This window comes from Ursus americanus, chromosome 2, assembly GCF_024610735.1.
Source record: "Ursus americanus isolate L20-20 chromosome 2, mUrsAme1.1.p, whole genome shotgun sequence".
Lineage (NCBI taxonomy): Eukaryota > Metazoa > Chordata > Mammalia > Carnivora > Ursidae > Ursus > Ursus americanus.
The window spans coordinates 45,841,868-45,863,995 of NC_142128.1; the positions used below are offsets into that span (position 1 = coordinate 45,841,868).

General features: G+C 47.9%; 2 protein-coding genes across 9 annotated transcripts; one reads left to right on the plus strand and one right to left on the minus strand.

Annotated features, from left to right (window-relative positions):
- The first annotated feature begins 5 nt into the window (after positions 1-5).
- NIT1 (nitrilase 1) lies at positions 6-3,184 on the plus strand. 5 transcript variants are annotated; one of them, XM_045783812.2, is made up of 7 exons: positions 6-101; positions 698-796; positions 1,033-1,287; positions 1,416-1,519; positions 1,728-1,861; positions 2,024-2,149; positions 2,640-3,184. In XM_045783812.2, coding segments are annotated over exons 1-7 (987 nt in total). In that variant the 5' UTR covers positions 6-99; the 3' UTR covers positions 2,907-3,184. The 5 variants fall into 5 exon arrangements, with proteins under 5 accessions (XP_045639768.1, XP_045639770.1, XP_045639767.1 ...); XM_045783814.2 differs by having other exon boundaries at positions 1,033-1,093; XM_045783811.2 differs by having other exon boundaries at positions 52-313.
- Positions 3,185-3,461: 277 nt separating this feature from the next.
- DEDD (death effector domain containing) lies at positions 3,462-14,555 on the minus strand. 4 transcript variants are annotated; one of them, XM_045783819.2, is made up of 6 exons: positions 14,267-14,555; positions 12,477-12,509; positions 6,453-6,838; positions 6,192-6,299; positions 5,172-5,318; positions 3,462-4,629 (listed from the first exon to the last, which is right to left on the minus strand). In XM_045783819.2, the coding sequence occupies exons 3-6, from the start codon at positions 6,775-6,777 to the stop codon at positions 4,253-4,255; spliced, it is 957 nt and encodes a 318-aa protein (XP_045639775.1). In that variant the 5' UTR covers positions 6,778-6,838; positions 12,477-12,509; positions 14,267-14,555; the 3' UTR covers positions 3,462-4,252. The 4 variants fall into 4 exon arrangements, with proteins under 4 accessions (XP_045639775.1, XP_045639772.1, XP_045639774.1 ...); XM_045783816.2 differs by having other exon boundaries at positions 6,453-6,841; positions 14,267-14,549; XM_045783818.2 differs by lacking the exon at positions 14,267-14,555 and adding an exon at positions 14,108-14,200 and having other exon boundaries at positions 6,453-6,841.
- Between the last annotated feature and the right edge of the window lie 7,573 nt (positions 14,556-22,128).

Genomic DNA, 22,128 nt, shown 5'->3' on the forward strand with positions numbered 1-22,128 from the left:
TCACATCCGGCCTGGAAGTTACCGCCCACTCGCCCCGGAGTCTCTGCTTCCAGGCCGCTCTTCGGTTCGGATCCTGCGGATGGTTTTGGCTGTATCTTCATGTAGGACCTACTTCCTATCGCGTCGGCCGCAGTGAACTCCACCTGCGGTGCTTTAACTTGTGCAACAGAGACACTGCCTCTGGGAGAAGCGGAAAGGACGGGTTAACCGGAGAGTGGGGCGCGGGCGGGATCTGTCTGGGTGCCAGTGCCCTCTGCCCCCCACGGGGTGGTGAGGAACGAGGGCAGGTGAACTTCCCGTCAGAGATTTTGGGGTAAGGGGGGAAGTATGTTTTGAGCAGCAAAGCTGTGCAGGTGTACAGTCAAGAAGAGAGGCTGGGCAAAGCAAGGAAGTTTCTTGGAGATGACTTTGAACCGCGGCTACGTTCCGCAGGGGAAAAGGGCTTCAGTTTAGTATGAGATCACTGGAAGTTGAGGTATTCAGGTGCCGAGCAAAGCCCTTTCTAACATCTTCCCACTTTATGATATCTTCCTGTAGCCCATAATTACTTACAGTAAAGAGTGTTTTGAAGACATGAGGGGTTTTACGGGGGGGGGGGGGCTGATTCAGCCTCACAGTAGGAAGAGAGAAGTCGGAGAATCCTAGAAATACACTGCTTGAGGGAACGGTTGGTGTCCTGATTTCTCACCTTCCTCAGGCTGGGCTTCATCATCAGGCCTCCTCACGAGCTCCTGTCCCTTCTTTTGTGTCCTGGACTCCGGATACCTCGACTCTCAGTACTTTGTGCACAGCCCAGGTAACATGTTTTGCTCTGTCCTCGGTGCCTGGCACTTAGTAGATGCTCAAGAAATGTTTGTTAAATGAATAGATGGTGGGAAACATTGGGGTGCCAATCATCCACAGAGTATTTCATCAGCGGGTGCTCCAAAGAGGAGAAATCAAAGGGCTGTGCAGCCCTCCTGCCTCCCCATTGGAGACCCTTATCCATTTCCCCAAGCTGGGAAATCTGAGTCCTGCCTGTGCCATTCACAGGCCCAGAGCCATGGCTATCTCCTCTTCTTCCTGGGAACTGCCGCTGGTGGCTGTGTGCCAGGTAACATCAACACCAGACAAGCAGGAGAACTTTAAAACATGCGCTGAGCTTGTTCGAGAGGCTGCCAGACTGGGTGCTTGCCTCGCTTTCCTGCCTGAGGCATTTGACTTCATTGCAAGGGACCCCGCAGAGACACTACGCCTGTCTGAGCCACTGGGTGGGAACCTTTTGGGAGAATATACCCAGCTTGCCAGGTATTGGGGAAAGGGGGAGGGAAAGGTAGTTTCTTTGTTGGCAGTGTCCCCGAATTGCTGGATAGGAGGGTAGAACATTGAGAAGAGTTGTCAGTGTTGCCTTCTCCCCCCTGCCTTCCTTTCCCCAGGGAATGTGGACTCTGGCTGTCCTTGGGTGGTTTCCACGAGCGAGGCCAAGACTGGGAGCAGACTCAGAAAATCTACAATTGTCATGTGCTTCTGAACAACAAGGGTGAGACTTCATAACTCTTTAGCCATCTCTTCCCAGGCTCTTCTTCCTAAACTAACATTTTCCAAAATTGTTTCTCAACTCCATTTCCTTAGTCAAGAGTTTGTGTTTGTGCTGATGATAGCTTATAAGCTAGCTCCCTGGGAGGAGAGGAACTAAGCTGGGCTTCTAGAGCACCAGCACTGAGTATTCCTTCTCCCTCTTATTCCAGGGTCAGTAGTGGCCACTTACAGGAAGACCCATCTGTGTGATGTGGAGATTCCAGGACAGGGGCCTATGCGTGAGAGCAACTCTACCAATCCTGGGCCCAGTCTTGAGTCTCCTGTCAGCACACCAGCAGGCAAGGTGGGAGTTGTGAAGGGATGAGGTGGGGAAGAGGAACAAGAGGGAGACTAGACATACCTTGAGTAATAGAGGATGGAAAGCCCTAAAGAGTGGGGAAGATGGTGGGTATGACTAGATGCTATGACAAACAGGACAGGGGCGTTAGGCTGTTTTTCCTTCCAGATTGGTCTAGCGATCTGCTACGATATGCGATTTCCTGAACTGTCTCTGGCATTGGCTCAGGCTGGAGCAGAAATACTTACCTACCCTTCAGCTTTTGGATCTGTTACAGGCCCAGCCCACTGGGAGGTAAGTGGACCCTCTTCAAAACATAGGGCCTTCAGGGCGCCTGGGTGGTGCAGTCCGTTGAGCACCCGAGTCTTGGTTTCGGCTCAGGTCATAATCTGGGGGGTGTGGGATTGAGCCCTGCGTTGGGCTCTGTGCTCAGCACAGAGTCGGCTTGGAATTCTCTCTCCCTCTGCCCCTCCACTTGTGCTCTCTCCCCCTCTCAAGTAAATCAGTCTTTAGGCACACGCACAAACATACAGGCCTTCTTTTAACTTCATTCTCCTCCCTTGGCCCTATCAGCTGAAGGGTTTTCTTCCCCTCTCCACCTAGTGGGAAAATTCATTCCCTAGATTGTTGCCTCTCATTATGTTAAAGAATAATTAACAGTAAATCATTCCCAGGCAATTATCAGAATGGTCACAATGAGTAGACTGGCCTGTAATGTTCAGCACCTATCAATTTCCCACTAGATGCTACCTACTTAGGTGAACACACATCTCCTCGTCCCCAGGTGTTGCTGCGGGCCCGTGCCATTGAAACCCAGTGCTACGTAGTGGCTGCAGCACAGTGTGGACGCCACCACGAGAAGAGAGCGAGCTATGGCCACAGCATGGTGGTGGATCCCTGGGGAACAGTGGTGGCCCGCTGCCCTGAAGGACCAGGCCTCTGCCTTGCCCGAATTGACCTCAATTATCTGCGGCAGTTGCGCCAACACCTGCCTGTGTTCCAGCACCGTAGGCCTGACCTCTATGGCAGTCTGGGCCACCCACTGTCTTAAGACTTTGACTTCTGGAGTTGAGACTCCCACCGTGAGCTGGTGTGGCTGTGACTTGAAGGCAGGACCCAGGTATGGCTCCCCTCACTTGGAGAACCTTGACTCTCCTGATGGAACACAGGCTCAGCTTCTTGGGAAAGAAGAAACTTTCACCTGAGCTCAGATTTCAGTTTCAGAAAGGTGGAATTTTATATAGTCACTGTTTATTTCATGAAAACTGAAGTTATGCTGAGGGCTGAGCAGCACTGGCATTGAAAAAAATATAATCATCATAAAGTCTGTGTCCGGATATCTCCTTTGGGAGCTGAAAGGGGAGGTGGTGGTGGACCAGCTGGACTAGGCTCCAGCTCTAGGCCTCCTGGCTCATTTGACATGCCTCCCTACCCAAATAAAAGTGCAACACTCAGTGCGTGTCCCAGCCGCACGCTCCGAAGCGTGGGAGTGGGAGTGGGGTAGAGAATGGGGAAGGGAAGAGAAGACAGGAGGTGATACTGAATGACTTCACTTTCACCTGTGTTGCCCTTTGCCCAAGCCAGAAGAAAGCCAAGGGGAAAGGGCTGCAGGGTACATGATTTATTTTCACTTGAACATGGAAGGGAAGTCTCACACTCCCCCTTCCCCTTCTCAGGGGGAGTGTATTTTAATCAGCACCCCCTTCTCCGTCCACCCTGTTAGGAGGGGCAACTCGGCTGACCCAGTCCTCTTACCCAGTCCTCCCTTTAGGAGGGTTTGGCAAAGGGGACAAAGGGCAGAGCCGTGCCAGGCAGAGGTCTGAGGCCCTGGAACAGAGGGAACGGGGCAGACAGGAGCAGCACCAGAGGCCGGGAGAGAGCGGAAGGGGCCACAGCTTCTTAGTTTTTTAAAAATTCTATAATTTGGGAGAGGGTGGTGATTCATTTCCAAAATACACTTCAGAGTCCCACCTTCCACACAGCTCCCTTACTCACAGCCCTTTGGTTTTTCAGACAAAATTGAAGAGCCCTCGTAAAGCCAGAAGTACGGATAACCCCACAACGCGCCCAAAAGCAGTGTTCACTTCCATCCCTTACAAAGACTACGTTCTGTAGCCTTTGCTTCTCCCTCTACGTTTGTCTTACGGCTCAGTGGCAAGGTGGCTGTAGAGACACACATTAGGAGGGTATGTGGAAAAGGAAACAAAAGGGAGGCCCAGGCACATGGGTGCAGGGAGGGGTGGGGAACACCACTTCCATTTTCGTCTTTTCCTTTAAAAAAAAAAAAAAAGGCAGGGGTGTGATTGGTCGGAAGGACAGAGAACAAACCCCAGAACAGTATGTAAGCTCCAGAGGTGGGCGGTGGGAATAGTCCCCCGAGAGGTGAGAGGGGAAAGGTCAGGGCAGTGCCTGCAGCATCAAGTTCCTCAGGAGTTTCTGCCGGCCCAGCTCGTAGTCCTCCTCATCCACGTTCACCAGCAGCTTGATGGCTTCGTGGCCCACAGCCTGCTTGAGGGAGTCTGTGATAAAGACGCCTTTAAGCGCCTCTAGTAGCGAGCCATTGATGTAGTCGCGCCAGAATGCGTCGAGGTAGGTGAGCTCAGAGAACTTGATGTCACAGATGATGGAGCCCAGGTCCCGAGACTTGAGGATGGTGTTGGCCTGGTTAAAGCGCTCAAACTGGCGCTCGAGTGGGTCCTGCTTGTTAGAGAAGACGTTGCCTTGCAGAGCGGTCTCATGCTGGCAGTACTCAGCCCGAACCCGCAGTCTGATGTCTGTGGAGAAGAGAAGACACGCACAAGTGGTTGCAGTGGGGGGGGGGGTGCGGGGGTGGACAACCCCCGCTCGAAAGGGGGAAACGAACGGCTGAGTGGTGACGCTGGGCGCGTGACCTGCCAGCTTTTCTACCTCTCCCCTGGCACTAGTTCTTTTCTATGTACCCCTGAAATCCTGGCCTGAACACAAGAGTTTCCCTTAAATGGGTCAAGCCCAGGTCAGATTATTGCCACTGCTCACAAGCAGCACCTCACTTCTAGGAGATCCTTTCCAAACTAACAGGCACATAAGTACATCTTCGTATTCCATCACGCTTGGTTCATCCTATAATAAGGACGTTGTAACGGCACCCCTTTGATGCCGTGTTAACTAGAAAGAGCTGGAAGGTACTCTGCCACAAAGAGGAACTCCCCCCTCCCCAGAGACTAAACCACTGAACACGAGCCTTGCACTGAATAGCATAAACAGCCCAGCATCTCAGCAGTTCTTGCTGGCTCCCCCTCAGGTCTGCTCCACCTCTAGAACCCTTCAACTTCCTCACCACATGTCTGCTTTTCCTTGGGGTCTGGTGTTACTGACTTCCGGCGTTTTCGTTGGCTCCCAAGTGTGGCTCTCCCTCGAGTTGGCCGCTTGCTACACATCTGAGGGCCTGAAGTGGGGCAGCACACCACAGGATAGTGGGGAGGCACTGACCAGAGGGTGAAAGGGGAAAAAACATAGTAGGGTAAAAGCAGAAATGCAAACCCTTTCCTTGGAATGAGAAAGGAATCATTCAGACTTAGCACTAAAAGCCGTATCAGTAACGTGACCTGAAAAGAGAACAAAATGTGGGGACAATTACAGGACCCAGGTAAAGCATTAACACCTCACCTGATTTTCATGGAGCTAGCAATTGGGGGGTGGGGGGGTGGGGAGCAGTGAGAGAGACACAGTATCCTTTCATTCAGGCTGGCAAAGCTGGGAAAATGACAGGTTCGGTGTCTTTTTTTTTTTTTTTTTTTTGGTTTATCTATTTGAGAAAAAGACAGGATGTGTGCAGGGAGGAGGGGCAGAGGGAGAGGGAGGAGGAGAGAGAAAATCTCCAGCAGACTCCCCACAGAGCAAGGAGCCCAACGTGGGGCTTGATCCCATGACCCCGAAATCATGACCCGAGCCAAAATCAAGAGTCGGACATTCAACTGACCGAGCCACCTAGGCGCCACTCCCCCCCAGCCTTTTTTGAAAGATTTATTTATTAGAGAAAGAGAGGAAGGAGGGGGAGAGAGAAAAAGCGACTGCAGGAGCACGTTGCGGGGGCGGGGGGGGGGGGTGCGGCAGAGGGAGAGAAAATCCCAAGCTGACTCTGCTCAGCATGGAACCCAACACAGGGCTGGATCCCAGGACACTCAACCGACTGTGCCACCCAATCACGCCCTCCTTTATTAAAGTAAGTTCTACAGCCACCATGAGGCTCAAACTCACAACCCCGAGATCAAGGGTCGCATGTTCTATGGATTGAGCCAGCCGCGTGCCCCTGGTATCTCCTTGATTACAAAAATTAGGAGGAGTTAATATTTTTTACCTGTTTTGGGGGGTTGTGGAGGCCTCGGTTCCGGATCACTGAGGGCTCGGGGGGTCACATAGCGAATTGACGTCTCCTCCAGATACTTGTCTACCAGATCGGGGCACACTATAGGACGGGAGGGAGTCATTCAGAAGAGCCACCCCTCCCTTCTCAGCGCCCCCTCCCCCGGGCCTCCCGACCCGTCCTGGGCACCTGCTAGGGTGCACACCTCCCCCCGCCTGGCCTCCCCCCCCTCTTCCCGGCCCCCGGCCCCCTCACCCGCGCGCCGCCTCTTGAGGGTGACGTAGGGCAGCAGGTCGTGCCGGGTGATGATGCGCAGCAGCTGCAGCACCTGGCGGAAGTTACTCTCGTCACAGCGGCCCTGGCGCTCCAGCGCCAGTAAGAAGTCACGTCCGTTCCGGATGAGGCCACGCTCGTGGTCGTCAATGACATCGACGAAGAGGAAGGAAAGAACGCGCACATCTCTGTGCGTCAGGTGGGTACCCACGATGTCGAACATGCGGTGCAGGCTATACAGCCCGTGCTCCTGCTCACCGTGCTCCTCGGGCCACACCTGGCTTGCCCGCCGCTTCAGGCCCGCCATGCCGGGGGCTCAGGTGCGCAGCGCTTTCCAGAATCCCTGCTCGGCAGCTGCGATCCCCACTCTACTGTAAGGACAAGGAAAGAACCTGTGAGCGACTCGATGGCAGGAAGCGGTCTCATTCACTCTTCTGTCCCTGGTGCCTAACACCGTGCCTGGCACAGAGTAGTGCTTAGTAAGGGTTTATTAAATTTTAAAAAGCATTAATTGAAAAATAAAGCCTAGAGCTCTCCACATCCAACAGATGTTGTCCTAAGTCCAGACCCTACTGGAGAAATAGTCACTTTCCGTAAGTGAGAATGTTCTATGCAATCTCAGTGCTGCGATATTCAGATATTACCCCAAATGTTCTCCTGTCCCCAAAATATTGCTTTTGGTCCCTTGTGCTCTCCCTCCCACCCCCAACCAGCTCACCTCTTCAATGTAGGCAAAATTGAGAAGAAGTAGAGAATTCACTCTTAACTAATATGAAAGCTGAAGATAACCTTACAGACTGACAGTAGGGAAACTGAAAATCTTTAGGGTGAGAACTAGTTTCAATTCTGCCTGTGTCATTAACAAGCCATGTAGCTGTGAGACCTTAAGCGAGTCACTTCACTTCAAAGCCTCACTGCCCCCATCTACAACACACGAGTGAAAGAAACTTCTCTTCAGACTTGTTGAGGACCCAATTCGAAAATACATGTGAAATTGCTGTCAACAGAGAGATTTCAGAGAGATAAGCATCCTTCTTAATCTCTGCAGCCCAGACCCATCCCGCCACAATCCTATCCTCATTTTTCCTACAATCCAACCAAGTTCAGAAGCATAACTGCACAGGTTAATCAATAATATTCACCAAAACTCATGGATTTGAATCAACAGACATTATTAAGCTCCTGTGTTGAGCATTCCTCTCCTTCTTTGCCAGATGTACTCCCTCGATGTTCCACATGGACATACTCCTAACCTTTCCTCCTGGTTGTCATCTGCCCATTGCCTCACAATGACAGACAGCAGCCTGACATTCATTCTATAATCTGGCGTTTGACTCCACACGTAATGTCAATGACCAGCCAGTAACCAAGCCTCAAGTCCAGGGGCTGCCATGTCCACGCTAGTCACACACACGTGCTGCTCTGCCAGACAGTGTCACCCAATACCGCTCCACCCAGGACCACAGCTCCAGTCATTCAATTCATTATAACTTCCTGTTGAAGCTACTTCTAAATGGTCTTAAATCGCCTCACCCTTCCACTGCCACTGTCCTGGTTCAGGTCCTAATAATCTCTCACCTGGATTATGGTAACAGCCTCTTCAATGGCTCTCCTTACCCACAATCTTAACCAACCTAAATCCATTCTCCGCATCCAGCTGAATTAGCTATCTAAAATGCACAACTGAGGGGCGCCTGGGGTGGCACAGTCCGTTAAGCATCTGACTCTTGCTTTCTGCTCAGGTCATGATCGCAGGGTCCTGGGACAGAGCCCCACATTGGGCTCCGTGTTCAGCACAGAGTCTGCTTGAGATCCCCCCCCCTAAAATAAATAAAATCTTTAGAAAAATAAATAAATAAAATGCACGACTGACCACATCACTTTTCTGCGTAAGACCCATCTACGCCCTCCTCCTCACCTATAAGAACCCTGGTAAACTACTCACACAACACACCAAACTGCTGAGATCAGGCCTTGCCCACCTTCCCAACCTCATAACCCACTTTTTATTCTCCTCATCAATTTGTTTACAGCTCAAATACAGCATGTGGTTCATGTCTCTGTCCCTTTCTTCAGCCTATTCCTTTTGCCTGAGTGCCCCTCTCCCTTCACTGCCCCATATATGCCCCATCACCGCTCTTTTTCAGATGGCTAACTCCTACTCATCCTTTAAAAGTCAGCTCAGATACCATCTTCAAATTCATTCTCCACACCTCCATGCTGGGCTAAGTAGTCCTCTGCTCCTACAGAACACCGTGCATATTCTCTTTAAACCCCTTATCAAAGTGTACTAAAATTATCTGTGTATTCATTATCCTAGTAGATCTTAAACAACTCACGTAGACGAGGACTAAGTCATAGTCGTCTTTATATCCCCAGTGCCTAGCAAAGGACAGAGACTGCCACACAGTACTCGCAACCTACTGAACTGAACTTGGTGTCCAAGACACCATCACAAGCAACATCAATTAAAAAACTCACCACACAAGTCCAAGAGAGGACTTCATTACAAACGGATACACACAACCTAGTTACACGCATACACTCTAGCTAGCTGCAGCCTCCCCCACACTGTGCAGAACCACCCATATCACACACCCTACTCAGCAACAAGATAGGGTGCCCTGTCTATTTTATACACCAAGAAACTGAGGCTAAGTTCAGAAAGAGAATAAAACGATAAGCTGCTTTAGAAGAGTCAAGCTGACAGGCTCTGAGAAAACTAAAGAGCAAGTATGACCTGACCTGGTCCTCTCTTCCTCAATAATCCTAAAACGGAAGCATAGACTCCTTCCCTTAAGAAAAGGGGTCCACCCTGGAATCACTTAGCCACATATCATGATACGTGAACAAGAAATATAGCTCATATCTGCTTATGAGAACCCAGATGCCCCCAGCCCACCCCCACCCCCAAGCATGGGAAACAGCTGGGAAAACAGCTACCCAACTACCGGCTGCTTTTCTCTGCCTCTTCCTCTCGTTTCACCTGTTGTAGTTACTGGGTACAAATGGGAGGGGGGGGCACTGGAGGAAAGTAACTCCTTGCTCATAGCAGGCAACACGAGAAAACTGAGCCTCCGTAGACTTCTCCTTGTTCCCTATCCCACCTGTTCCTTTTGGCCAGCTGTTGATTACGAGGATCCCAGAAAAGGCAGATGGGCAGGTTTCACATTCAACCAATCCAAAGAGCAGGTTGCTAGAGAGCTCCCAAATTCAAAGTGTCCTGACTATAAACCCCCCAGGAATGAAGGAATATTGTCCCTACATACCTTCCCACTGGAAAATGAGGCCGAATATAGGAAAGCACTATGGTCCTAATTATGTATCAACGGCTGCAATTCTATAACAAGCCTCAGTCCTCTGAGGGTTAACTCTCTAGATATGAGGGGGGGGAAATGCCACCTTTAAGTCCTAGATCCCAGGCTGGATCATTCAAAGTGCCAGGAATTATCATAGCTTCTAGGTCAATGGTTCTCAACCAGGGAGGATTCTGCCCCCCAGGGGACATGTGGCAATGTCGGGAGACATTTTAGACTACTATGACTGGAGGGGGCAAGGGATGTGCTACCAGCATGTGGTGAACAGAGGCCACGGATGCTTCTAAACATCTTATAATGCACAGGACAGCCCCCACAGCAAAGAATATCCAGCCCAAAATGTCAATAATGAGGGCGCCTGGGTGGCTCAGTCAGTTAAGCGTCTGCCTTCAGCTTGGGTCATGATCCCGGGGTCCTGGGATCAAGCCCTGTGTTGTGTCGCGGGCTCCCTGCTCAGTGGGGAGTCTGCTTCTCCTTCTCCCTCTGCCCCTCCCCCTCTCATGTTTACACGTGCGCATACATGTGTGTGCACTCTCTCTCAAATAAATAAAATCTTAAAAAAAAAATAATGTTGATGATGAGAAACCCTATTGTAGGCTGACCATGATGAAGGGTCAAAAGAAGACGGACAGCATGTCACTTTCCACCCTAGATCTAGAGAAGGAAGCCATTGGGTCCCTCCGACCCAAACCCATCAAACAGTATTCCAGAAGAAAAGAAAAGCCAGTCAGACATAGACTTATTTAACTCCTAAGTTCAACGGGCACTAAGGAGTTCCATCCCACTCCAGCCCTAGCTTCTCTATCACCTGCTGTTGCCATTCAGGTGAGCAGCAAGTGGTGGGGCTGTACTCTCTTCTGCCCCATCCAGGGAGGGCGAATGGGACCTAGTTCACTCTGGACCACCGTGAAGATAAGACAGATACCATCCTCCGCAAGACAAACAAAAAGGATCCTGCACTCAACCCTCACAGCCATCTTGAAAGTCCTGAAACTAGACCAGCTGCAGACCCTTCCTTGTTCGACTGCTGATCAGACATTCTGCTTATTCAATGAAGCAAAATGTAGAAGTTTAAGTTTCCCAAGGCCATGTCCTTGAAAGAAATGTCAGGAGGCTGACATGCATGCTAACAGGCAGCCCCCCCCAACACTTTCTTATCATCCAGGATGGTGAGTTCCCCCACTTAGTAATCCAGATGGGGTTCCAAGAATCTAACTTCAGCATTAAAAGAACATGGCCAACTTCCTCTTAAACCAAAATATACTCAGCTTTCTGTGGCAGTGAAGCTTGGGAACACAGCTTAAAATATACAGAGATCCTAGATGAAAGATATCAGAGTAGTAAGAAGAACATACCCCCTGTAAACAATAGATTAAAAAGAACTCCTAAGTCCTGGTGTCTGAAATATTGCCAGATATCAAGAGACAAACAAAACACTCCAAAGGGTACTGATCCTGCTGGCTGGTTTGGGTCTGTTTGAGAACCTAACATGAGTCCCCCCCCTTACAGTTTCCCAAGAATGAAAATATATACATAAACATATATTTACCCCCAAGAATAAGTCTTTATTCCCAGGAATTGCTGCATTTCCTGGAGTTGTAGTTTTTTGTTTGTTTTCTTTTGAGAGCTCCAAACCAGCTAAGCGCCAATAGACAGTCTACATGTATCCACAGAACTGCCTATCAGGTTTCTACTTCCAAGTAAAGTCTAGTCTCATCCCAACCAGGAATGACATCTGTATTTTTTGAGATTCTTGACTCTCTCAGAAGCCTGTAGAGGAAAGTCATGTGTAAGAAATACAAAAAGAGAGGTGCCTGGGTGGCTCAGTTGGTTAAGCGTCTGCCTTCAGCTCAAGTCATGAATTTGGGTCCTGGATCGAGCCCCACATTGGGCCCCCTGCTCACAGGGAACCCGCTTCTCCCTTTCCTCCCTACTCGTGCTTCCTCTCACTGCCTCTCTCTTCTTCTCTAATAAATAAAATCTTTAAAAAAAAAAGAAACCACACAAAAAGAATGATTTCTTGAAATGAAGACGAAAGTCTAATTTCATCTCAACAGGGATGACATCTATATTTTCACTCTGAAGCCCTTAGGGTGGAAAGTCATGTGAAAGAAGTAAAAAAGAGTGATGTCTTGAAACTTGGCATGAAAATGACATGGAAAAGCTTCAAGATGACTGAGAGAAAGTGAAGAGCTTTCTTGCTGGTGGGACAGGGAAATGTAACCAAATATCTGGAAGTCAGAATTACATAGTATGTTTTCAACAGGAAGATTCCAGGAACCCTGAACAACTAGAAGAAAGAGTAAGCTAGAGGAAAAGCCTTCCCATGGAAGGTGCCTCAGCAACCCCCAAGGGTAACATTAGTAGCCGTTGGATTAAGAGTACAATGTTCCATATGTTAAACAATGTTTCTCTCAGAGCTGACCAAAAAGACTAGATAATAACAAACCAAAGCTGGGGGCTTGCCCCCAAACACCTAATTTCTGTTCTCCTTTCCTCGCTACCAACCTCCAGTTACTCAGAAAGACAGTGACCGCAACAGATCTTATTACTCACTCAGCTGTGTAGGTGAAAATTCATTTTCCCTGGCATCTAACCCATTACTGGGCTCAACCGCAAATACATTTCTCATGCCATTCCCAACCATTCCCTTCCATTGTTCAAAAACAATAAAAAGTTCCAGACTTACCTTTGCAAAAAACTTAATTTCCCAGGTCTCTTCCTAGCACAAGGTTGGAAGCCAGCAGCAAAACAAAAACAAATAAGGAGGGGAGGGGGAAAAGAGTCAATTTTCAAGCTTTATTTTGAAACATCAAAGGCCCAAAGAGTTAGTCTCAGTTGAAAAAAAAATACACAGACACGCCTAAAGCCATTTCGATTAAAATGATCCACTCTGAGCTAAATGAGAAAACTCACCCCCAACCAAGTCCCCAGGCTTCCCCAACTCTCTACTAACCAATTCACGAAACAATACCAACTCCAAGAATTTCCAGCCTCAATGGCTCATGGCAACTTGCGGGAAATTCAACAACTTGTGGCAAAACCAATTATTCTCTGATACCTTCCACCTGACTCCTCAATTCCTTATGAGACTCACCTACTTTGTTAGAATATTAACATTGACTTTCAACTTTAGGGAGAACTGGGGGCGGGGAAACAGTTACAGCCAAGGAAGGCGCTATCACTTCACTTATCAGACCAACTATCCTCCAAATTCTCTCTTCCGCCCTTTCCCATAGCACACAGTGAGAACAAAATATCCACTGGGGCTGCATGCACTCATACATCTACCTTCCACCAGGGAACGTTTTCTATATGTGAATACTGACCCCTCCCTCTTAGCACTTAAACAGCAAAAGAAAGGTCTGGAAAGTAAAGCACTCATTTAATTATCCAGGTTGCCTAGATGCCATCCTGTTTTCTGTTCCCTTTCTGACTTCCAGAGCCTCTACCTTAGCATATAGGGGTCCAACTCAGCACGGATGTTTCCCCATTCTTACACTGCTAATTGCTAGAAACTAGAAAAGTCCTTTACTCCTTCTACACTTTGGCGGCGGTGACACCGTCTTCCCCATTTCTCCTTCTTTCGGTAACCAAGAAAAACAAGGGAGCAGTAAGTCAGGGAGCCTTTGGAAAGCAAATCCAGTTGAACCCTCATCCCACCCCAATTCTCTGAACCATTCCCTTCTGCCCTTCCCACCCTATTAAAAGCTAAAGGCCTGGCAATTAGAATTGGTTGCAACTGATGCTGCTTAACTCTGCTCTCTCTTCCTTTCCACGGGGGGGAAAGGGAAACCCCCAACCTCTATCACCCATGCAGCTCCACTGTCCTATCTCCCAGCCCATTCCCCTTCCTCCCAAACTTTCCTCCTAGTCTCTCACTTTCCCCATTACCTCGTCACACCGCCACGCTCTCCATTCCCCCAAACCTCCGTGCTCTCCTTTTCCACCCAAATTCTCCCTTAGGCCCTTCCCCCTCCCACCTCCAATTTAACACTTTCAAAACCTCCCCCAAAACGTCTGAAGTCCCCTCCTCATCCTTTCCCATCTCCTCACAACACAGCTCTCAAGAGTCCAGTCCCTCCCACCCACATGCCACCAGCCCCTTCCCCTTCGCACCCTCGGCCGCTCCCTCCCGCGCCCACCGCCCTCAATCCGGCGGGATCGCAGCCCCACTCCCACCTCGGCCGCGCCAACACCCCCGGCCCGGCCCGGCCCTTGTTTACGCCCCTCCCCGCGCCCACTCCCCCGCCTCGCCCCTGCCCTCTCCCACAGTTGCCACCTCCCCCGCACGCCCCCTCGGCCGCTCCCCTCCCCCACCTCGCAGCGTCCCGTCACCTCCCTCTCTCGAGGTTCTCGGGCTGGACGTCGCCTCCGCCTCCCCCTCCACTTTCCTTCCCCAAGCCCTCCGCGGCCCCGCCCGGCCCCGCCCCGTCCCGCTCGCCTCCCCCTCCCCACTCCGCCGCCCCGCCGCCTCACTCTCGGCTCAGGCTCGGCGCCGCCATGTTGGATCCATCCGCGCCGCCCTCCCGTCCCGTCGCACGCCGCCGCATCCGGGCTCCAGCCGCCGCCGCTGCCGCCGCCGCCGCCGCCGCGGGCGTGGGGGAGGGGGGGCGGCCTCGTCCTGAGCAGCGCTTCCCGGAACCTGGCCGGTTAGGAGCGGCTTCGAGACCATAGTGAGGCATGAGCCGGGGTGGCCATGCTAGGTGAGGGCAGCCTGGCAGCGGCATTAACCGGGGCGTGGACAGCTTCACTTTGGGAAGAGAGACTAGGGACTGGCAGCCATCTTGCTTTGGGGCAAGCGGGCACCGCAAGTTGTTCCTGACGGCGGCTTCAGGGCCCTAGTGAGGAGAGAGTGAGGATTGCATTCTCGTGTATGAAAACATTGGGGGCGCCAGAGCTAGCTGGTGTCGACTTCAAGACCCATCGAAAGACTGGGACTAGCAGCCATGACTCATAAGGGCGGAATATCGCAAGGGTAGGACTGCCCTGCGAACTTCGGGAAAGGTTCATGGTCGGGATTTGACCTTTGCCCTGAACTTCCGGCAAATCCGGACGTTCCGTAAACCTTAGTCCGGAGCTGAAAGCGCTGCCCAGATGGCCCCTCGGATTTCATTCTTTGAGCATTTGCCTTTTAAGCACCCGCTTCCTGAAGGAAGTGTCGCCTGAGCCGAATCCTGGACTGGTGGGAAGTGGGGCTGGGGGGCCGGGTACGTTCTGGAGCTGTCAGCAGCCCGTTGGTTAAGGGAGAGGTAATAAATGAGGCCCGTGAGAATGGGAGGGACCGATTACGCAAGGCCTTGTAAATTAGTTTATTTTTTCCGAAGGGCAACGAATAGGTTTGAAGAGCCTTGGCAGAGAAATGAACAATTGTATTTGCATTTTAAAAAGATCGCTGCTTGAAATGGGGAGAATGGATAGGAGGGAACGAAGTTAGAGGGCAGACAGAACAATTGGGAAGCTCTTCTCCAGGCAAGAGACGGCAGTGGTCTGACCTAGAGGAGGGAGAGTGCGAATGGGAAAAAAACATCGGAAATGGGGATGAGGCAGAGGTTATTTCCCAGTACTCTGAGTTGGGTAACCGGGGAAAAGTGATGCCACTTTCTCTTTGGTTTGGGGGGAGAGAATGAGTTTAGGTGCCTGTGGGATATCCATTAGACAGTTGAATATTAGATCATGGGGGTTGGAAGCCCAAAAGTTTGAGGTGTGTGCGCGAGCGAGCGTGTGAATATAGGTAGTTGTTGAAGCCATGGAAGTGGATAAGACGGCCTGGAGAATGAGATGAGGGAAGAACAGAAAAAGGGACACTGAGAACTCAGAGGCAGACAGAAGGGAAAGAAGTAATCCAGGAGTGAAGTACCAGGGAAACTGGCAAAGTATTCGAGGTAGCAGATTAGGTAAGGTATGGACTAAAATGTGTCCATTGGCTGTTGTAAGAGGAAGTCCTTTGGTAATTTTGGAGAAAGTTGTTTCAGAGATATGGTGGGATAGAAACCAGAGGGAGGTAAACTGAGTGACTGGAAATGGACAATGCGTAAAGACCCTTTTCTCCTGGTGCTGACTGTAAAAAAGAGGCTAGCTACGTAGGGTGTAGCATGAGGCAGGATTCCAAAGAAAGGTAAGGACTTTAGATGCCTGTGGGACAACCAGACCTACCATACCAATGGCAATTGAATATACAGATCTACATGTAGAAGAGTTAAATGTAAATTATTAAATGGGAAAAAAGCATGAGTGGAAGAATATGTGTGGCACATTTACACAGGCATTTGAAAATTAACCATGGGGGTGCCTGGGTGCCTCAGTGGGTTAAGCAGCAGTCTTCTGTTCAGGTCATGATCCCAGAGACCTGGATCAGGTCCTGCGCTCTCTTGTACTCTCTCAAATAAAAAGGTTTTTTTTAAATTAACCATGATGAGTGGGCCTAAGAAGGATGAAATTTCTACTTTTTATTTTAGATCCATCTTTACTGTGTGAATTTGTTTTACTATGTACATATATTACTTTTATAGAAAACTACATTTTAAATTTCCAGTGATGTATAGGCCAGAAATTCTGAATCATTTCAGTGGCAGTTGAAGCCATAGATTTGGGCCAACTCCAGAGAACAGCAGAGGGCTAAGAAGAGTACTCTGGGGGAATTCCAACATTTGCAGTATGCATAGAAGAGCCCTTGGAGAATCTTTGAAAAGGAACAGCCCATGAGAAAGAATAAAAATTAGGTGATGATTCTTAATAGAATCTGAGGGAAGAGAGTGTTTCTTTTTACTTTTTTTTTTTTTTAAGATTTATTTATTTGAGAGAGCGGGAGAGGGAGAAGCAGACTCCCCGCTGAGCAGGGAACCCAATGCCAGGCTCGAGGCTCAATCCCCGACCCCAGGGATCATGACCTGAGCTGAAGGCAGATGCTTAATCGACTGAGCCACCCAGAAGCCCAGGAAGAGAGTGTTTCAAGAGGATCAGAGTTGTTAAAAGTGTCACATGTACCCAGAAGGGCAGCTAACAGGAAAGGTGCTTTTAGCTACAGACTAGTTTTCCTGGAAACTTGGCACAAAGGTCAAATCCGGATCATGAACCTTCCCCCAGTTATTACGTGGAATTTGATCCCTATGCTGTTCCACCCTTATGCATCATGGCTGCCAGTCCCAGTCTTTGAAGGGGCCTTGAAGCCAGCTCTGGTGCCACCAGTGCTGTCTCTCCCGTTCCTTACTGTGGCCCTGAAGCTGCTATCAAGAAAGCACCTGGGTGGCTCAGTCGGTTGAGCGTCTGCCTTCAGTTCAGGTCACGATCCTGGGGTCCTAGGATGGAGCCCCACATCGGGCTCCCTGCTCAGCAGGGAGCCTGCTTCTCTCTCTCCTCTGCCTCTCTCCCCACTCGTTCTCTCTCTCTCTCTCTCTCTCAAATAAATAAAATCTTAAAAAAAAAAAAAAAAACAGCCTGTGTGGGCGTGCCTGGCTGGCCCAATGGGTAGAGCATGCAGCTCTTGATCTTGAGATTGTGAGTTCAAGCCACACATTGGGTGCAAAGATTACTTAAGAAAATAAAATAAATTGGAGGTGGATTATCTCTTTAAAAAAAAAAAAAGGGAAAAAAAACCTGTGTTGCAAGAAGTGGTGAAGATAAGGAACTGAAAGTAGGAGTGTAAGTTGGAGTTGAGAAGGTCAAGCAGTAACTAGGGAAAAATGTATGTATAAATAAAAATAAACTCATTTAAAAAAAGAAATAACTAGGAGTCACATGAATTTTCCTAAAACCACCCAGAATGAGAGAGCTGTCTGAGAGAGGTGCTGATGTCAACAAGTATGAGGACTAAAGGGTGGTAGAGCCAGTGGCATTAGTTTCAAGGAGGAACGAGTTTTTGCAAGAAAATGAAGCCACAATCGTCTGAAGATGAACAGCCTCTACTTTAGAAGGTTGAAGGGAAGAGGTTTCCATTAGACAAAGTCAAAATTTCTACCCCACTCACTTTCCCCCTGAACCTAAGGGAGCTCTTCCTTTGTACACAGCCTCCGGATATCCTCATTTTCTTCGCAGAATGCTCCCTGGCTTTTGCTAGAGGAAGACTCATCAGGACAGAGGTAGCTGTGATGTTCCTTTACATCCCTCCTTGGAGCCTCAGCCGAGAAATTGCCCCTCCAACTTTCCAACACTGGCCCCTTCAGCTCGACCTCGATTCCCCTCCTCTTCTGCTTCTCAACACTTCCCACAGCTGTCTCTTCCTTCGGTGGAATCTTTAACCTGACATCCCTTAGCCACCTTTCACATGCTCCCGTTTCCACCATGTCCTGCCCTATAGTTCTTAACTATATGCTCAGTGACTGGAAAAGCATTTTTTCTGAACTTGGAAAAATCTCTCTCTTTGTCACTTCTGCTTATTGGTCCTATTTTCCCCGCTCTGGGTCAACACAGCACAGCTACGTATCAGTGCTCCAGATAGCTACCGTGTCCCCACTAAATTTTTTTTTTTCCAAATCAATGATCGCACCAATTCAAATAGATGTCGTATCTTTGTTGATCTGAATACTCTGTTAAGACTACTTGTCCCCATGCATGCTGTTCCCCAGCTCTGCCAAAATTAAAATCTTTTTAATGACAGACATGTCCTTAAAGAAGCCTGTACACTGTTAACAAGCCACTGTTAGAAGTCTCCTCTTGACTCTTCCAGGGCCATTCTCATTCCTGTATCCCTGTCCCCTTTACTCTTGAACTTCATCCTACAGCAACTCGCTGACCTGACAGTTCTCTCTAGTTCTTGGGTCCCCATTAATGGCAAGCTGTTCCTGTTAGTCATTTTCACCCAGCATCTTACTAGCTCCGAACTTCATTTGAGCTTCAAGCCCAACTGTAAGTCCTTAGCTAGAATTGCAATGTCTCCTGGCTCCTGAATAGACGAAGAGGGACCACACAGTCACTGAATCCTAATGATCTGTCTAAAAGCCTCCTTAACCTGTTCCCTTTTTTTCGTTCCCCGGCTGTGACTTTCACCAATAGGACTTTGGGCAAGTTCCTTAATTTCTCTGAGCTTTTCTCATCTGTAAAGGGGCAAATATAACATCCACTCCATAGGTCATTGTTTTAATGATATATTAAACTAACATATATGAAGTGTTAGCATACGGCCTAGTCCGTTGTAAGTGCTGTATAAATGTTACCTAATATTTATGTATTACACTTTTCACCAGATTTCAGAAATCTCCAAGGTTCTTTATCAGTGCTCTCTGCTGCCCCCGTGGGGATAACTTTTTCTGAGTGATTGAGTATCCTACAGGCCAGGCCCCAAAACAGCCCTGTTACACCAACCTCACCAGCTAATTAGAGAATCAATTCTTTGGTTGGTTGTTCAATCAAATAAAAATGCTTCTATATTCCAGCCCATTCTCTTTGTCTTTTTTTTTTTAAATGTGTATTTCTGAAAAGATGTGTATTTCTGAAACCTATGTATTTCTGAAATCAATACATACTGTCTATGACATTCTCCTAGTTTCATTAATTTAGTAACACTGGCAGGGCACCTGGGTGGCATCAGTCAGTTAAGTGTCTGCCTTCGGCTTGGGTCATGATCTCAGGGTGCTGCGATCAAGCCCCGCGTCAGTTCCCTGCTCAACAGGGAGCTTGCTTCCACCCCTCCCTCCCGCTCATGCTCCGGCTCGTGCTCTCTTAAATAAATAAATAAAATCTTTTTTTTTAAGATTTTTAAAAATTTATTCATTTGAGATAGAGCGAGAGAGAGACAAGCAGGGCAGAGGGGCAGAGGGAGAGGGAGAACCAGGCTCCCCGCTGAGCAGGAAGCCCGATGTGGAGCTCGATCCCAGCACCCCAAGATCATGACCCGAGCCGAAGGCAGACACTTAACTGGTGCCACCCAGGTGCCCCAGTAAATAAAATCTTATAAAAGAGAGATTTGGTGCAACTGGGTGGCTCAGTCAGTTAAGTATCCAACTCTAGGTTTTGGCTCAGGTCACGATCTCATGGGTTGTGGGATTGAGCCCCGTGTGGCTGGCAGGCTTCTTGCTCAATGGGGAGTCTGCTTGAAAGATTCTCTCCCTCTGCCCTTCCCCCAACTTGTGTTCTCTCTCTCTCTCTCTCTGAAAGTAAATAAATTGTATTTTAAAAAATCTAGTAACACTGGCAAGGAAAGTCATTCAGTCATTTATTTGATACATGTATGATAACCATCTACTAATGTCAGATGCTATGATAGGCTTATAGGAGAGGCTACACAGTGGTGAACAAGACAGACATGTCTTCATGGAGCTCATTAAGAAAAATATTCTAAATTGAGATAGGTTCTCTGAAAGAAAAGAACAGACAGAAAAATGATCAGGGAAAGTCTCTCTTTGAGGAGGTGACATGGAAGCTGAGACCAGAAGGCCAAGATGGAGCCAACCATCTTGCAGAGAATGGGGAGGAGTATCCTAGGATGAGGACACCTGCAAAAGGTCCAAAGGCAAGAAAGACACGACACCCTGGGGGCCTGGATCACTGTAGGCATCTGGTGATCACAGCCTTCTTTCTCATTGCTCATAAATCACTGTTTAATAACTCCTCTATAATTTTACTAAGAATCAGTAATCTGTTTTTTAGTTTCCAGAACTCACCATCTAGAATTTCCCTCCTGGAAAATGTGGACATTTGCTGTATTGTGAGTTCTTTAAATTATATAAAGGGAATACAATTTCACTTACATAATACTTCTGATTTCTAGAATACCATGTGTCCAGGCCCTGAACTCATTAAAATGCTAAGAATCCTGTTACTGTTTTAGTTTATCATTAATGAACTTATAACTAACCAAAAGAATTTTCCTCCTCGTATTTCCTCATTTCTTCTTTTTCCAAGCTGTAGCTAATTATATACATTTTTGTATGGCTAAAATAATAATGTAATTAGCTTTATTGCAGATGATATCTTATTTACCTAGACAACTCATGAGAATCCACTTTAAAATTACTACAAATAATAGTAGAAGTTAGTTAAGTGGGAGGAAAGTAACATGCAGAAATAAATATCCTTTATATATATAAACAGTAAGTTAAAGATGTAATTAAAGAAAAGACTCCATAGCAACAAAACAGATAAAATGCCTAGGAATAACCTTAACAAGAATGTGCAGGATCTGTCTGAATTTTAAAATGCTACCCACATAAAAGAAAACTTGAACAAATGGAAAGTAACATCATGTTCTTGGATAGAGAGAATGAATATATAATGATGTCACTTTCCCAAAGTTGTCTATAAATTTAATATGATCTGTAGAAAAATATTGGCAGGATTTTTTAAAGTAATTTTTAAAGAGTTTATTTATTTGAGAGAGAGAAAGAGAGCACAAGCTGGTGGGGGGGAGGGGCAGAAAGAGAGACAAGCAGGCTTTCCACTGAACAGTGAGCCTAATGTGGGGCTTGATCCCAGGACCCTAAGACCATGGCCTAAGCTGAAGGCAAATGCTTAACTGACTGAGTCACCAAGGCATCCACTTGGCAGAATTTAAAAAAATAAAACAAGCTTATTTTAAGTTCACATGGAGAAATAAAGAAGAATTGAAAGGAAAATCCTGGGAATGAAAGGTAATAAATAGAAGCTAGCCCAACCAGATAGAAAAACATGTATTACATGGGGCGCCTGGGTGGCACAGCGGTTAAGTGTCTGCCTTCGGCTCAGGGCGTGATCCCGGCGTTCTGGGATCGAGCCCCACATCAGGCTCCTCCGCTATGAGCCTGCTTCTTCCTCTCCCACTCCCCCTGCTTGTGTTCCCTCTCTCGCTGGCTGTCTCTATCTCTGTTGAATAGATAAATAAAATCTTTAAAAAAAAAAAAAGAAAAAGAAAAACATGTATTACAAAGCTACAATAATTAAAACAATGGGATAACGCCCTATAGACAACTTGATGGAACAGAAGTGAAAAGACCTAAATACATATAGAAATTTTGTATTGATAAAGGTGTCATCTCAGATCAGTGGAAAGAATTTGTGTTATGGTGTTAGGACAACTGAATCAACATCCAGGGGAAAAATGTTGAATCCCTACATGAAACCCTTCACCAAAATTAATTCCATATACATTCATAGCCAATCACAATTAATGCAAAATACTAGAAACTAAAACATAAGGGCACAAAAATGTTGAAAGTAAAAGAATGGCGAAAGATCCACCATGGAAACAGAAACCAAAAGAAAATTATGTAATAACAGATATAGTAGATTTCAAGGCAAAAACAGTACTAGAAATAAAGCGCATTTCATATCAATAAGCTCAACTTACCAGAAAGCTGTAAATTTGTATGCATGTAATCATAATCTCAAATCACGTAGAGGAACAGAGCTACAAGGAAAAGATAGACAAA